This window comes from Branchiostoma floridae, chromosome 3, assembly GCF_000003815.2.
Source record: "Branchiostoma floridae strain S238N-H82 chromosome 3, Bfl_VNyyK, whole genome shotgun sequence".
Taxonomy (NCBI): domain Eukaryota; kingdom Metazoa; phylum Chordata; class Leptocardii; order Amphioxiformes; family Branchiostomatidae; genus Branchiostoma; species Branchiostoma floridae.
In genome coordinates this window covers 24,092,239-24,109,070 of record NC_049981.1, presented here as the reverse complement: position 1 = coordinate 24,109,070, position 16,832 = coordinate 24,092,239, and the positions used below count along the sequence as shown (strand labels likewise).

At 40.7% G+C, this 16,832-nt stretch overlaps 3 protein-coding genes and 1 long non-coding RNA gene across 4 annotated transcripts; 3 read left to right on the top strand and 1 right to left on the bottom strand.

Moving 5' to 3' along the window:
- Window positions 1-60: 60 nt before the first annotated feature.
- LOC118412605 lies at window positions 61-2,232 on the bottom strand. The gene is made up of 4 exons (XM_035815569.1): window positions 2,084-2,232; window positions 1,194-1,447; window positions 836-973; window positions 61-630 (listed from the first exon to the last, which is right to left on the bottom strand). The coding sequence occupies exons 2-4, from the start codon at window positions 1,443-1,445 to the stop codon at window positions 619-621; spliced, it is 402 nt and encodes a 133-aa protein (XP_035671462.1). The 5' UTR covers window positions 1,446-1,447; window positions 2,084-2,232; the 3' UTR covers window positions 61-618.
- Window positions 2,233-2,552: 320 nt separating this feature from the next.
- On the top strand, window positions 2,553-6,722 carry LOC118412601 (lipopolysaccharide-induced tumor necrosis factor-alpha factor homolog). The gene is made up of 5 exons (XM_035815565.1): window positions 2,553-3,043; window positions 4,105-4,236; window positions 4,703-4,742; window positions 5,294-5,453; window positions 5,924-6,722. Exons 2-5 carry the CDS (start codon window positions 4,120-4,122, stop codon window positions 6,048-6,050), a joined length of 444 nt encoding a protein of 147 aa, XP_035671458.1. The 5' UTR covers window positions 2,553-3,043; window positions 4,105-4,119; the 3' UTR covers window positions 6,051-6,722.
- A 2,483-nt stretch (window positions 6,723-9,205) lies between these two features.
- LOC118412606 (LITAF domain-containing protein-like) lies at window positions 9,206-12,369 on the top strand. Its single transcript, XM_035815571.1, has 5 exons — window positions 9,206-9,357; window positions 10,224-10,298; window positions 10,529-10,574; window positions 11,014-11,179; window positions 11,367-12,369. The coding sequence occupies exons 2-5, from the start codon at window positions 10,239-10,241 to the stop codon at window positions 11,488-11,490; spliced, it is 396 nt and encodes a 131-aa protein (XP_035671464.1). The 5' UTR covers window positions 9,206-9,357; window positions 10,224-10,238; the 3' UTR covers window positions 11,491-12,369.
- Window positions 12,370-13,520: 1,151 nt separating this feature from the next.
- Window positions 13,521-16,832, top strand: LOC118412609. The gene is made up of 3 exons (XR_004830787.1): window positions 13,521-13,706; window positions 16,100-16,299; window positions 16,763-16,832. It is a non-coding gene; the product is annotated as an uncharacterized LOC118412609 (long non-coding RNA).

The window sequence follows — 16,832 nt, the reverse complement described above, 5'->3', positions numbered from 1 at the left end:
GTTTGTGCGTGCGTGTGTTTGTGCTTGTTGCTGTATTTGTGCTATGATTTAAAACGATGATTTAAATCAATCAGCTTTTACTTTATTTTGCATACAAAGTCATCCGACGTAAATGTTGTCACAATTAACCAACGTCTTTGTAGTATTACTATAGATTGCATTGCATATCCCATCATTATCTCATTTGCAATGGCATACTGGGTGTAAGCAAATTGTGGCTAGCTAACGAAATGATTGAGCCGGTGGTCACTATGGAGGATGGTACTCAGACAAGAAAATCTAACGTCAAAAGATCTAAATCACAAAATGCCTTTTCTCGTTCTCTCTCTTTTGTAGTCGCCATCCTCTTCACACCTTTGTATGCCCTTGTACATACCACTCAATGAAATTGCCCACAGACCCTACGTAAATTAATGACTTTTCACACAAGATAAACCGTAGAAAACTATATATAGAAAATACATATTAGAAAATTTGAATTGATATGCAAGTAGCTGCCTTCAGTCGAGAGTTCATATGTACAGCACTAAAACCAGCCAGCCCTTTAGCAATTTCAGAGGGAATAATATGAAATTTTACAATTCAAGCATTAGCTTCGGCTTTCCATAAATGGCGTATCTAGCGACATTCCTGTAAAAGGAAAAAAACAAAATGAGTTATGATAAACGATGTTGGTATATGTAATGGTGTTACAATTTGCAAGTACTTTTAACGACGGGAAATATAATGAAACATTACGCCAATACGCACAGTCCAGATAAACCTTACATGATCTCATAATAATAACTGTCATATTAGACCTAGTAGGTAGAAAACAGTAGCCGTCGTATCTAACCTGGTAAGTAGAAAAGGCGTGCAGCCACTTCAGGTCCGGCGGGCCCATTGTGTCCCCCAGACCGCCTCCATCCTTCCTCACCTCAGGGACTGTACGATCGTAAAACTTGTAAACAGGCAGAGGGGTGGTGGCGATGTGCTGACGGAGAAAGCAAGTTTTTCTTTAATTTTAATTTTTTCCACATTCTACTTTGGTCGTCAGGCATAATCAGGTACAATTTGCTACAATATAGATTGTTTTACAATATACATATATAAAGAAAAAAAAACTAAAGTAACATTTCCAAACATCTTACAAATACCGTCAATCTGCAATCGATGGTACGAAAGTCGTGCGACGAATGTGAGGTTGCCCTTACCTTATCGCCTGTGATGTGCAAGGTGTCCTGCAGGCCGTTTCCCTCCACGTTCCACAGCATCCCTATGGGAACCTTCGGGGCGGAGGAGACCTTAATGTTGTGGTACTCGGCTGACTTTGGATAAAGCAAAGCGGCCCAGATTTGGTTGGTGGTCCGCACTCCTGACGATACGACATGGACCGAGCGATGTTGTCCGGTCCGACACATCACAGATTTTCCAGCAGAGAACGCTTTTGTGTTGACCGCTCCCATTGCTAGCACAGGTACAAACGGAAACTTTTATGAGTAACGAATGCCGAAAATAGCGCCCCCATGTAACTACTATGCAAATATCATAAGGGGACTCCCCTTACGCAAGCACTAGAGGTTCAAAGAAAAAGGTGGTGGTATCACGCAGCCAAACAATGTTCTTGAAACAGAAATAGAAAGAAACTATACCCGTAATCACATAAAATAAGTGTAGGAGTTTTATCAGCCGTCCAGTATTATGTAAACATGTTTTGAATTATGGTTTGCCCAAATTACTGTGGGTCGTTTTGAATATTTGGAGCTGCGTCACAACTGTACAGTGATTACGCAACAAGTCTCCGGTTTAAAACGTAGGTGTCCATATAAGTCGTTTTTCGGTTAAGTTTTACTCTTTCAACAAAAAAGATAACCAAAGAAAGACAAAGGACACGTCAATTTGCCTAAAATGCGCAAAGCGGCCATAGAGCATTTAGAATTCATGGTGATTGGAACGTTTAGGGTACTTGTGTTTACCATCGTTTCAGTTAGACAGTCTAGTGTTTTCGTTTTGTGGCCTCCGGCTACCAATTAACGAGTCTGGCGTAGCGATGCACATATTTTGCTGGCAAGAATAACAGGCTTATAAAAATCAAAGTACTTACGGCAAGTTAAAAAAAAAATCTCCAAGAAAGGCTTTTGGTCAGAACGTCAGCGCTCAAGATACAGCCGTCTTCGCAGTCGCGGCCACAATATTGTGGCAATCCCCAGGTATGACTCAGGGGAACCCAGGCGTTATTCTTAAAACTTGGCATGAAGCCAACAAACGCACGGGTGTTGACCAATAGCGTCAAAACGAATCAGTCAAACAGATAACTTCAGGATAAGACTGCGCATGACTGATATGGTCAGTATATTGCATTATAATGACAAAGGTATGGTCATTACTGTAAAACCATACCAAGCATGACTAAATACACTGCGCTAGATAACGAAACGTGAAGTGTAGAGCGGTTACGAGTCACTTTCCTCTTCTTAAAACTTGTGAAAAAAATGTCTGCATATCAAATTTGACATTTCTGTACCATTAATTCCCATTAATCTGATTTGAGTTTGGTCGAAGACCATAGAATGTATCGGATACCCCCATAAATCTACGCCCAAATAACATTACCAATTACTAGTGTGCATGGACTGCAGTTCACATGGCCTCCGCTGTGCGTAATGAAGATGATTGACGAGTTGGCAAATTAGTGTTTCTTTTCACATATCTTAAAGTTGTACCCTGAACAAAAACATGTTTCTTTTATTACCTTTCTTGTGTGCCTTAATTCAAATTTTAAACCGGTTTCATTTCGGGGTCCCTGATCAACCTAATCCCCATTGACGAACTATGTTCTGTTACTTTCAGGGTCACGGGAGGTCATCCAAACCAATACGCTTCGTCTAATGACCGCTAGATCACTCTCTCAACAGTGTGTATGGCTGGCCAGTCGGACGCATGTTAACGTAGCGCCACACAACGTCTGGGTCAGTAAAGCAACGTCACGTTCCAGCGTTACTCGGGGTAACGCCCTACGACGCAACGGCGCAGTTAACAGGTGTCAAGGTAGCACCTTTGTGTGGTAAGTACTCTGATGTGTGTTGTTACTTCCTGTAAGTTTTCCTTTCCCATTTATTTCAGTAAAAATCGCATCAAACCCTTAGCCATGGTATTTCTATAGTAACTGTGTGTCATGTTTAGACTGCATTGAGTCCAAACATGTAAGGGGCATTGGATGTGATAATGTATATTTCATGTACCTTGTCATACTTACAAGGTCTGTACACCATGTTGCGTCGTTGTAATGGGACCCGATTGCGCCATTGCACCACCCTCTACCAAACAATAACGAGGACATGCAGACTTGAACCATAGACTAATAAGATGAACCTGGTACGGACAACTTGGTAAAATAGCTGAGGGAAAATATTTACACTTGTCCATGTGTAAAGTCTCCACAATGTTTACCCACTTTTGTGTTATATTGATCGTGGTGTACATGTTCCCGATGGATAACATTTTGGATGCATATCAAGAACAGGACAGGTGTTATAATCATATCGTTCATCATCTCCAAAGGCTGTTAGGTACTATGTTTGAACATGTAGATTTCTAAAGGTTACGACCAAAAACATCTTTTTAAAGAATGTCATCCATAGTGCTGCTGTATATAGACCTAAGAGGGTCTGAATTACCTGCAGAAGGTGCTTTGTTAGCATCGCAAACAACTCGGCCCATCATGTGACAGGCACCAAAGGAAACCTGAGAACAGACACCCATTTTGATGCTGGCAAGGAAAATAAAGCAAGTAAATAGTATGCTGTAGGCTCTAGACCAGGCCCTGTGGTGAATGATAAAGGATTCTACTAATGTCATAACGACCTTAGAGTATGTTTTGACGATTCTAAAATAAAGTATCTATTCCGCGTTATGAACTAATAAGCAGCCTAGTATTTTTTCTACTTTCCAGGTTTGTACAATGTAAAAACAACTGCAGTTGACGTCAGAGCTAAATGTCTAGATTGTAAAGAATATCTACATATCATTCGAATACTGCAATCATATTTGTAAAAAAAAAAAAAACTACCCTTTACCTTGTATGTCCTGCAGTTTATTTGTCTCATTTTTCTTGTTATGGAATAGGACTTTCAAGCAAACATGACCGAAAAGGTGGATATGGGCGCCCCGCCGCCGTACCCGGCACATGACCCGGGTCAGCCCGCCGGACTGCCGGGCCAGCCTACAGTGTACCAGCCATCACCCGGCCAACCTGTGGTATGGAAACTATCGTCTGTAATACAAAAAGCAGTTTTTAATAGATACCGCACATGTGAGGGAGAGTTAACAAGACCGCGCGTCTGTGTGTGTATCTTTGCGTGTGTGTGTGCGTGTGTGTGTGTACGTTGCGTGTGTGTGTGTGTGTGTGTGTGTGTGTGTGTGTGTCTTTGCGCGTATCTTTGCGCGTGTTCTTGTGCATTCCTGCGATGTGTTTGTCTGTGTGCATGTGTGCGCTGTGTGTCAGTGTGTCTAGATCTATGTGCTTGCGAGTGCTGTGCGTGTATGTGTGCGTCTGTGGCTGCCTAGCCTGTGTTTGTGCGACAACCAGATTCAAAGGATAGTGATATTAAAATGAGATAAGATGAGATAATTCTACAGCTACTGTACGAACAGTGATAATCATTGCTGTGGTCTTTGTCAGTATTCAATAACACCAGCTTACCGGTAGATCTCTCCATTTCAGGGGATGGGACCTCCTGTGCCCCCGGGAACTACCGTTGTGGGTAAGAAACATTACAAGAAACGTACGCTTTCTCAAGTTAATATTAAAGGAAAGACAGTACCCCCACCCCCCAAGGACACACTTGGTTTCTTGGTTAACTTCAAGCTCTTGATCGACCTATTCTGATTCTACTTGATATAAGCTGCAACTCTCTGGCAAGACGAGCCGGTTACTCAAAAAGAAATAGCAAAAATTAGAAGCGTCGGTTTATTCAAACATGGTTGCAATATGTTAAAACACATAGAAGTTTCGTACTTTCCTCGTACTTGTACTTGAAAAGAAAAGAATTTTGCATGGTTTACTGCATTCTGTTCATAGATTTGGCATTTCATGCGTCGGTGATGGTTAGAGACCAAGGTGATATTGATGCACAATACAAAAGTTACAAACTAGTAACGGGAACTAGCTAGACAATAATATATTATGTAGGTGTCAGGAAAAAAAGTAAGCATCGTGCAATTATTTCCCTTAGGATCTTATATCAAAATGTGATATACGTACTTGAAAAAAAATACTAAATGCTTGAATAATTATTCGTGTTGTTGTACCTAGTCGGCCAGCCGGTCCCGATGATCCCACCTGACCACCCTACCCGTAGCAAGGACCCAGTGAGGATGACATGCCCGACCTGTCAGCAGAGTATCCAGACTACCATCGAGCGGCAGATCGGGCTCTTCACTTGGATGGCGGTGGGGATTATCTTCCTGGTCGGGTGAGTGGTATCGGAAGATTGGCCCCCTCATATTAGTCGTTGACTGTAGTGATAAATGTAGGGATAAACTTACTCTAAGTTTTATAGATTGTTGCCAACAAAGTTTAGGAAAAAACACCAAGATTGCACACGTCGTTTGATAGCTATATGACGTTAAAGTTCACGGTCACCACAGTTGCTCTGATAGCAAAAGTCATAATAATATCGTACAGGACGCTGAAAAATACATGTCTTGAAGCTTTGATGCCAAAATTGATGCAAAAACCTAATAAGAGATTAACCTGAGAGATTACACAAATCTATAAAAAAATTCCATATTATATATAGACGCATTTTGTAGAAATTCATCTGAGCTCGGAAATATCATTATTATTATTAAAAAGTCACAATGACAAGAAATCTACCATGAACTTCCATACCAAATTTAGATAGTGTGCTAAAGTGGGACCCTTTTTATTCTAATTTTACAGGATGGGTTTCCCCCTGCTGTGGTTGGGGTGCTGCTTCATCCCCATGTGTATCCCCAGCTGTAAGGACGTCAGGCACACCTGTCCCAACTGCCAAACTCACCTGGGCACCTATCAGATCGCGAGGTAAACACCTCAGCAATCTGACAGTGTACAACATCATCAACACACTTATTTTTCTTGTTTGATTTGGTAATCTGTGATTTAAAAAAAACGTGGTTTTCGCATTGATAACTTTAACGAAATGTTAAACATCCAACTAATATAGTATTTCAGATTTGTTTGATATGGTAATCTGTGATTTAAAGAACGTGGTTTCCGCATTAATTACTTTTACGAATATAGTATTTTAAATTGCTGTTGCATCGTATTTCTTTTTTTGAATTTCATTTTATTGCATGATATAATGTCGCCCAACCCCTGTACGGTACGTGTTTATACTTATATACGGGGCGTTTTTCTTATTAGCTTTAAGAGAATCACTGTCATTAAAGTTTCGGTCAGTAAGGTTTCATTGTGGAAAAAATGTAATAATGTATTGAATGCGTCCCTTCCTACACATGTTGCTAATCCGACTATATTAATGCTTTTAACAATAACATGTCTGAATATAATCTTTACATTAGAATATATTCTTACTTATGCGAAACGTTTTATATGTAATTTCAACAGTACCCCAATATTGCAACGAAGCTCTATAAAGGACAACGAAAGGTGTTTTCACACTGTATGTTTTGTATATATTGCTGTGATATCTTACAATAAATGTGATGTTTTAGCCGTGTGGCTATTGCTATGCAAATGTTACTCATAACAAATTCAATTGAATTTTGACAATTTTCCCGTTGAAATTTCACACAGAGAGGGTAATTACTTTTTCTGCTCACATAATTAGGCGACGAACCACATGTCGATCAATATATCTATCTTGAATGGTGCGCTAACGGACAGTATTGTCCATTCAGTTTGTCGTGCTGTATGTGGTGATATAGGCATCTTGCTCTGAGAGGGCTTTAACTTAGCATGGTGTCTTAAGCCGTTGACGTCAGCACATGATTACTCCTAGAGATATCAAAGCAAGTAATTTCTCCAAGATGAAATGAAGTAGGTCACCTTATCATGCGACCTTCGTGGCTGTTCGTACCTTTATTCATTTATGAGAAACCAAGAAAGCAAATAACGATGTGGTCATAAGGAATGCTCAAGTTATATTAACAGATTCTAACAATTTCTAAAAACGTTAGCCGAAAGACTTTCTTAGACATACATAGCAATGCAATGTTATCCAATCTCAGTCGAAATCGTATAATGCCTCATTAGCATTATTGCGACGTTTGTTAGGACAGATTTCTTGAAAAGTGATACCTTTGTAGTTCTATGCATGACTAAGTTATCCACATAGATAAATAAAGGTTTGAACAATCACAAAGGTAGTCTATTAAGGTGATGCTGTTTTACATGTCAGTCGCTGCAATGAAATGTCCCCGCGTCACCCTAACGGTACAAGTGGACGGACGGATAAAGTAAAGTAAAGTAAACAACGAACTGTCATCAGACAAAAAATAGTAAACTTCGGGCATTTGGACATTACATATGTTGGAAACACTAGGCCTAATTGGAAACCGCCAACTATCTCCTCATATAGTACTGGAATATAATTTGTTTTGACTTCCTGGCATTATATTATACTTCCCTTTAACGTAAACTATTACCAGTCATAACAGAAAATTAATGGACAGAACAATTTGTTTTGTCTGTCATGAAACTGTTGTTACCTTCGCCAGAATGGCGAGGTTATGTTTTGAGTGGAGACATGGTGTTGTGTCTCTGTATGTAGGTCAGCAGCATATAACTAGAGTAGCTATGGATGGAAATTCATGATATTTGGTATTTGAGTAGCGGTTGCATGACGGAAGGTGCTGTTCGACAACGGTTCACCTAGAGCTTTTCATCGGCGCTGCAGCGAGGCGAGTGTGTTTGTTTGTGTGTTTGCGTACAGGATAACTCTAGACATTTTGGATCGTTTTGATTGATTTATGGTAGCTATGTGGGGGTTAGGAAACTAAAGGTCGAGTTAGATAATGGGTCTTCTGGCGCTTTCCGTCGGCGCAGCAGCGAGGCGAGTGTGTTTGTGTGTGTGTTTGCGTACAAGATACTCGAAACGGTGTGGATTGTTTTGCATGATTTTTGGTAGTCGTGTGGGGGTTGGGAACATAAAGGTCAAGTTTAAGAATGGGCATCCTAGCGGCGAGTTACGGTACTGTAGCGGAGTTTCAAAGTTGGTGGAAAAATTTTCCTCAAGTGACAGGTTCATGATTTTTTAGTAGTGGATACGTCTTTGGGCAGGGGGTAAGTCGTGTAAATTTGGGCCCCTGGTAGCTTATTTTGAACTGCAACAACTGATTTTGTTGTTATCTTTGGAAGAGAATAAGTCAAATGGGGATTGGTGGATTTGCAGTATTTTTATTATGAACATACCTTAGGTGATGGTAAAAATACTGAAATGTATTGTATGAAAATCTGGGCTTTATTAACACGATTATTATGGTAAGTGTGTTATTCCAGAAATCGACCTCTTTTCATGGATACTCGCCACTTCCTGTGCAGCACATGTACATAGTTAATGACAGGTTTCTGATGGCAAAACATACATGTTATTTTTGCTGACAAGTTGTTTATTAGTTTGCAGGATGCCATGTTCTTTGTTTGTTTGCAGACTATCTCCTTAAGCAGAAGTGTATGATTGGAAGGGGTTTCACCATTTTGATGTGAAGGGGTGTTTCCCCCTTATTTCGGCGATCCTTACGTGGCATGGAAATGTGAAGACTTTTTACCTTTGCCAAGAAGGTTATATATGTTTTGAGATGTATTTGTATAGTCCATGACCTTAAAGTATTTGATAAAGGCACTCCCTATAATAAGCGTTGATTTTTTGGCGAAGGTATGCGTTTCGTGGTACTCTAGTTAATGATTATGTGTACTGTGCATGCAACAGCCAAGGCGCATGACATTTCCCACGTTTAGGCTAACGTCACATTTCCAAACCGGGACTGGGCCGGGCTGTTTCAAGAAACGAAAAATTAAAATGTTTCCCTAGAAATATGCACAAGTCTTGCCCATGAATATCATTTTGACATTTCGTGTATTTTGATGTCTTTAATATCATTGTTTTTGTTCCCGAAAGCTACCCGGCCGGGCCCCGGTTCAGAAACAATGGAAAGATATAGACCATTGTAATGCAGTGATAAAAAGGCTGATAAATCGCTCGACGTTAAAACAACCGCATCGTGTTACACTTTGCACGCACCACGAATGGATCACTTGGCAACAGGACATAAACACTGTCATTTGAGAGAACAGGTCCGTAACATTCTCGGCACGGGGTGTGTCTATATACGTGCGTGCAACAGCAACAAGCAGGTGGCCTGGGTCATTAGGTAAGACTTTTGCTAGGTCTATTTTTTTTTTTGTCAGTACTACTTTGATGTGTGAAGAAGGATATCTTTACTCTGTATACGGATAGACTTGGCTGGCGATTTGAACTCGTTTTGAGATTAGACTGAAAAAAGAACTTATTTCTGACCTAGATATTCAGCTTGCCTTCCCTCAAGTTCGACAATAAGACCGGTTATACTAGGATAGATTGTACTCGCCGTTATTTGTATCTAGTACACTCATTGAGCAAAGAGGTTAACCGGTTGCAAATGAACTTATTAAGATTTTAGTCTTCGTATCTTGACATGTGTATATGTTGTCTGTCGACTAACGACCTGTCGGACGAAGTTAAAGGCACGAAGCTCGGAAACTCGCCGTCTTCACTGTTCTGCTTCAGAGATAGAGAGGTCACAGTTGTGTTGCTATTGTGTAGCTAGCAATGAAGTTTGCTAAGAATTTAGACTATACGTTTTATGAAAAACAGAACGTGTTTTAATAGAAAATTGTAGTGACAGTGCTGAACACACAGTGACGAGTTGTCACGAGGTTTGTAACCGTAGAGGGCGGCGCCATTGTATATGTTTACAACGATATGGTAGGGGGCAAATCGCCGGAGGGAGGTGTGTTTTGTGAACTAGCCTCATCTCCAGGCTTGGTTAGCAGGAAATGGATGATATTGATCATAATAAACACAGATTCATAAGTGCATACCCAGTCACTCACACACAAGCACTAACTCTCTCACACACCGTGACACGGACACACACAATTACACACTCAGTGTATATGTATACACATATGCAAAACATGTTATATCAAGAAAACACGATTGACAGTTTTACGGTTTTGAATTTTGTGTCATTTACAGGTCTTTACATCAAAGATGTCAGAAAAGACGGAACTACGGGAGAGGCATTCGCCTACTCTGCCCGGCCAGCCAGATGTACGTAACCATATGTAAATTTCATCAATCTCTACCTATTTGTGGGAGAAAACTCATGTTATCCGTCAAAATGATGGCATATTGCATGACACATCCAGATTACGGATGAACAGTTTTGTACACATCGCAAACTATCATGTCCGTCAACTCCCTAATAGTCCATATAGCCCCATGCTTCTATTAGAGAAAATATCTGTGTTATGAACTATTCTCGAACATATTAATTGCAGGCCGGACAGCAGGCCGTACCAGCGGCGACAGTAACTTACACTTCTGGTAAGTCAGTCTACTCCAGAAGACAGTGTGATATTCCAAACGATAAGTTAATGTAACAATGAACATATATAATCAGACGACCTGTGGATTTCCATTTGTGGTGAATTACGCGACACCGACGTCTATTTGTAAAACAATAGGACACTCACTCATTAAAACACATGCATATGCAGACCCTACCCGTTCACATTTTCATCATCGTGCGTATTTAATTAATTTGAGAGAGACCTTGGGTTGAGAGAAGACTGATTTTTTATTCATATGAGTCACAGGACTAATGGGTACATCCTCTGTTTTTGGTTGACTGATGTGACGACAGTTCAGCTTGTTGTAACCCTGCGGAATAAGGACTTGTATTGTGATACGCGATTCATACCGTTGGTCAAGATTTATTAAGTACAAAAAAAATGGTAGACACATATTTCAATTTTACCTCTAGCTCCCCAGGCCGCTATGGTCCCAGTGCAGATCCCTGAACCCCCTGAACGCAGCAGGGTGTCCGTGAGGGTGAAGTGTCCGTCCTGTCAGCAGGTTATCGACACGGTTACTGAGACCAAGGTCGGGAAGTTTGCCTGGATGGTCGCAGGGACCGTCTTCCTGATAGGGTGAGTGGCAAGAATAATTTTCAAAATAAACATGCAACAGCTCTAAGACTTTTTAATTGGGTGATTACCCTCTAGTATGTTAACTTTGTTTAACATTTTGCCTTTCATTTCAATGCTATGCATGTTAAGTCCTTATTATATTTTCTTATCTTTTTTTCTTCTTCTTTTTTCTTTATACAATGTTCAGGTTGTCGTTTCCGGTATTCTGGCTGGGGTGTTGCTTCCCATGCTGTATCTCCAACTTTAAGGACACCAAGCACACCTGTCCGAACTGCAAGGCGCACGTGGCTACCTACAAGATTGCCAAATAAGGCGTTGGAGAATCTCACTTTGACATCTTGATGCATCAGCAGAAGCTATAGAATGATCATTGCTTAGATTTTTGAAAGTGATCGAAACTCTAATTATGAGTTTGTTCTATGTTTTTGAATGAGTATTTCATTTAACAAAATTCCATTGCTAGGCTCTGTGAAGCTGATGCTATTTTACACAAATCACTGTTACTGGCAAGTTACTGTATAAATATTCTCTGGTAGCCAGTTTTAGTGGCGAGCAATTGTAAATTTGATTTTGTTTTCAGCCTTTTTTCAAGTGTAGCAAGTTCCCCAAGGGGAGACGTAAGAATTAGCGCAGGCGCCTAGAAGCCCCCGGTAAGAGAGCTAGAAACAATGCCTTAAACTATTAAAAGCCTTTCTTGGTAGGATTTATACTTGTTGAATTAGTAGTAAAAATTACCTTTCTCCATCGAGGGGGTTTCTGCACCCCCTGAAATAGTGGTATCGTCACAGATATCTGTTTTGAGCCCAATGGGCCAGTCCAAGGGCTCTAATTAAGGGGTTTATGAAAAGACTAGCCGTATAGAAATCCTTGCAAATGACTTTGGTGAGACAGGACATAGTAGGCTATCATTTGGGGGTAAGTTTGTATGTCTTGAACTTTTTATTCTTGAGATAATTGCATATTTGTTTCCTCAACTCTCCCATTGGATTACATGTATTACTGGGGAAAATTCTAATGGTTGCGTCTCCCCAAAGCTAGGAAGGCGGTTCAGAGGAATTATCATATTGCTTCCTTTGAATGTGCATAATTGCCACCGTGCTATGTGGTACGGAGAAGAGTGGTATCGAGAGTTTAAAGTCTGTATGTAAATATGGCGAAAATCTCACAATAAAACACATACAAGAGACTTATTTTACATGTTTGTATGATTTTGACGGGTACATCCCGTTTTGAATACCAGTTATTAGGGCTGGGTACCGGTACAGAAAATTCAGGTCCAGGTCCGGTTCAGGTCCAAAGAATTAGGTCCAGGTCCGGACCTGAACCTGGACCTGATGCAGTATGACTCATATCAATGGTCCATTTTACTCACTCATTTAGACTCACACTGGCGCTTTAAAATTATACAACGCTAACTGAACCGGTACGATTGGCTGTACAACTTGGTAGAAATTAATATAAACTCTACTCTACTTCACTCTTGTTATTTTCTTCCATCTACAAGCGCTAAAACGTGTGAATGCCTGATAAAATTATCTGTTAATTTTGTAATCGGTCCAACATTCGGTCCACCTAATTTTTTCAGGTCCGGTTTTTCTGGACCGGTCCAATACGAAAAACCGGTTTTGTACCGGTACACTGTACCGATACCCAGCCCTACCAGTTATAAAAGGTCCCGAGGCCGAAATACAGGGAAATAGAACAAATTTCGGACGTGGCATGTAGCAAGCAAAAAGAATAATCCCAACGAAAAATCTAATTCAAATGGGGTCCCAAATCTATTCGGAAAACCAAGCACAATTTTCAATTCTAAGGGCGCTTGAAATTACATCCCTTTTTGTTATAATGCGCTCTTCCAGAATCGCTAATGAGCTGGGTGTGTGCTAATGCATTTTTTATGAGGTGACAGTCTGCGATGTCCACGACTCGTCCACGATAGTAAAGGGGAGACGCAGGCCAAGCCTTGGCACATTGAAATGTGTACATAAAGGCACAGAAAGACAGTGCCAATAACTCAACTTTCTGACATTACTGGCATACAAACTTACCCTCATATGAAAGCCCATCATCTCAGCTGTGATAAAATCCCACTGTCATTAGAAATCATACGGCATAATTTGCAGAAAAATACGCCCAAACCCTACCACCCCCTCAAACTCATAACAACCAAGGAAACAGACCCTTACACAACCAGGAAATAGTCCCAACTTCATATCCCCTGATAACCACAAAAACTCAGCTTTTGGGCCATAATCAGAAGGTAGAAACCCTCCCCAGTCACATTGACCTCAAAACTGCCAGAATTTCTACCCATTTTTCCAAGAAAAAAAATCTTAAAGTTTTAGGCCCTGAACTACATTCGATTTGCATGCCGAATCGCTGGCGGATCCCCTAAAACACGACTCGGCGCCTGTATATTTTACCTGCTGTATCGACACCTTTCTGCTTAGCCGACTCAAAACTCCAGGGGCCACTCAGGAGTGTGCATATTTTGTAACCAGTTCTAGAAGTTTTGTACAGTTGTGAGGTAAGTGCGTGTGTGTCAACTAGGATCAACTTGTGTTCGCTACTAACCGATATCATGGTGGTTGCCTGTCATGTTTCACCCTGTCGTGACCCAGCGGACCGAGAAAGATATCAACATGTCGCATATGGGTCTATTTGGGACTTCTGCAACATGTACAAAGGGTTCTGGCGTCTGCTATCCTTTGTGCTGCCAACGTCAAGACAAAAATTGCCGCTAGGGCACTGCACTTGCAACCGGAATTCCGGAAATACTTGTTTCATTTCGTAAGTCAATCTCTCGGGTCTCACTAAATACCGAAAACAACCGAAAACTACCGAAAACAACCGAAACAACTTTCACTAATTACCGAAAACAACTCGACACAACCATAAACAACAGACAATCATTTCAGTGGGCTATTATTTAATAATTTTGACTTTATTTTGGACAGGAGTTAGGCTACGATGGATTTATTTGTTTGACGACCCCTGATATTAATACAATATTAGTAATAATAAAGTCAACGATCTCCTTTGCCTGTTCGAATATATTAATGTTCCCATTCAGATTCACGGACCACCCTGTACGTTATAAACGGGACTGCTTGGTCAACTCGCAAACTCATCAATGGATATCTATATTACTTGGCATCTATTGTGTAACTCCAAGCAGAGGTAACGGTATGGGCGGGGTGTAGTATTGGCCACAACAAGAAATAGCAGTCACTGCTATCCCCCGACGAAATCTCTGCTTGGAAAATAGGTTTGCATATTAATTACTGCTGGCAAATTCTGCTGCCTATTCAGCTAATGTGTACTTCCTTTTTTTTTCTAGCAACCAAAACAATCTAGTATATTTCTTGCTCAATTATAACGCATTTCTGCTGCCATAACAAATCGATTTGAATAGAAAAACCGCAAACGTGTATAACCATAGAGGCCCCAGATTAAACTAAATGATAAAAATAAGGATTTTACTTTACACCATAAAACAGCGTGTGATCGGTGGAAACAGGATGGAAAGGTGTTTTCACCGGCTACATCCCCTTTGCTGAAAGAATCCTTCCTTCAGAATCACTCCATTCTCTCCCTCGGCCGTGGAGAAAATAATTCAAGGGATAGTAATCAGTAGATGAAGATAATATAGACATTGTTGTAGTTTACGAGTTGTTTTCCGGCTTTTTTCGGGTTCCAACAGGTTGTTCATGATTGCTTTGACATTCTTTAGGTGGCTTCGAGTTGTTTTCGGTATTTGTCGAGTTGTTTTCGGTTGTTTTCGGTAAATTTCAAGTTGTTTTCGGTTGTTTTCGGTATTTAGTGAGACCGAATCTCGCTCCTGACCATAGCAAGGTTGATAGGCATTGCTTGGACGAAACGAACGCACAAGGAAAGGGATTTGATGACAGCTCTTTAATTCTGGTGAAGCAATCTCCTTGGGTTTGCCAAGGAGGTTGAAAGAGCGGAGTGCTATGTTGCGGAGTGCCATGTTGCACTCTCAGCCATGTTGTTCTGCGACCCAAATAAGGGCAAGCTACCGAGACAGACAGAATTCGTCGAAAATACACATATTTCCATCCCTGTAGTAGTTTTATATTATAGCAAATAACTTGACATTTCTACTTTTAAACAATATGCTATATCTAGGCCTATACGATTAAACAAAATCGTTGTACCAACGTGCCGTAATCCATTCGACCGCTAGGCTACTTTTCAGAAGGGGAGGGGGGCGTTCCGCATCATTGCCTTTGTGTATGTAATCAGCGATGTATACACTAGCGGACTTGAAGTAAAACTTGTCCACCTTAAAAGTGTTGTGTCGCAAGGTTTAAAAGACACGCGTCTAGGTCAAACATGTGAAACATTCCGATTTCGAGAAATGGAGTTATATCGTTCAGGAACTAGACATTTAGGGTGTCACAGGGCTAAAATCTCACGATCAAGAGACGGCGCCATGTTGTATCTATTGACAGTTGCACAAACAGTTCGTGTGATATGATAAATAACTTCTTAGCCACGGGCGTAGTCTTCTGACGTGTAATCTATACTGGAGGTTTTTGCCATGTATACATCACAAAGTGCACTAGTACTAGTAGAAAGATGTAGTGATTGCTGCAAAAACACGATTCTGCTGATTTCACTTGATTTCTCACAAAGATTTTTCTGTGAAAAGAAAAAGATACCTGTTCCTGTATTCATTAACTGCGTGGATTTAGTTTGGTTTTAAACCTAGATGGTGTACATGTAACGTAGGTATGGCATTTTGATAATATATAATCAATTGATGTTCCTTACTAATTGATGATGTAGGGATATTGTTTGTTGTACGGTATTCAATTCTCATGTAGTTTGTAGTTGACCATATGCAAAATCAACCGTACTTTTTGTCGTGCCAATAAAGCTTGTGTCTGTATTCAGTCATGGACACGAAACAGGACGCGCCACCCGCATATCCAGCACAACAGCAGCCGGCACAACCTAGCGCCTACCCCGCCCAGCAACCAGGCGCCGTTCAGCAACCAGGCACTTACCCCGCCCAGCAACAAGCTGGCTACCCAGCGCAGCCGCCCGCGCCCGGACAACCTGGGGTTTACGCACCTCAGCCGCAACAACCCGGCGTATGTACTGCATCAGATATAGAATGATTTAAAGAAGGAAAGACACTATGATTAGGAGAAGAAAAAGAAAGAACGAAAAAAAAGGAACAAAGAAACAGAGTAAAAGGAAAGGGAAAGAATGAAAAAGAACTAATGTGAGAGGAAAAAGTAAAGGAAAGACGGAAGGAAAGAAAAAGGTGAGGGAAGTAGGAGGAAGGTAAAAAATGAATAAAAACAGCGAAAGAAAGGGACAAAACTATAAGAAAATGATTATCTGTTTCTTTATTATGTGCTTATGAGGTAAAGAAATTATCATGGGGTTTTCAATAGTAAACATGACGTGTATTCTACTTTAATTACAAAAATCACAATAGGACGCATTAAAACGATTTCAAGAATTTTTTGCAATTAACGTTTGTTTGCTACATATTTCTTTAAATCGGATGATGGAATGGTGGAGTTAGGACCTCCTGTTTACTTGCAGTACGCCCAGCAGCCACCGGGAACATTCGTATCTCAGGGTCCGGGGCAACCTCCAGCGCCGCCCGAACAGT

Coding starts and splice junctions, on each gene's coding strand:
- LOC118412606 (XM_035815571.1), top strand. CDS start 10,239: ATGTCAGAAAAGACGGAACTACGGGAGAGGCATTCGCCTACTCTGCCC. Junction 10,299..10,528: donor CTCTGCCCGGCCAGCCAGAT/GTACGTAACCAT, acceptor TATTAATTGCAG/GCCGGACAGCAGGCCGTACC. Junction 11,180..11,366: donor GGGACCGTCTTCCTGATAGG/GTGAGTGGCAAG, acceptor TACAATGTTCAG/GTTGTCGTTTCCGGTATTCT.
- LOC118412605 (XM_035815569.1), bottom strand. CDS start 1,445: ATGGGAGCGGTCAACACAAAAGCGTTCTCTGCTGGAAAATCTGTGATG. Junction 974..1,193: donor TGCACATCACAGGCGATAAG/GTAAGGGCAACC, acceptor TTTCTCCGTCAG/CACATCGCCACCACCCCTCT.
- LOC118412601 (XM_035815565.1), top strand. CDS start 4,120: ATGACCGAAAAGGTGGATATGGGCGCCCCGCCGCCGTACCCGGCACAT. Junction 4,743..5,293: donor CCCGGGAACTACCGTTGTGG/GTAAGAAACATT, acceptor TGTTGTACCTAG/TCGGCCAGCCGGTCCCGATG. Junction 5,454..5,923: donor GGGATTATCTTCCTGGTCGG/GTGAGTGGTATC, acceptor CTAATTTTACAG/GATGGGTTTCCCCCTGCTGT.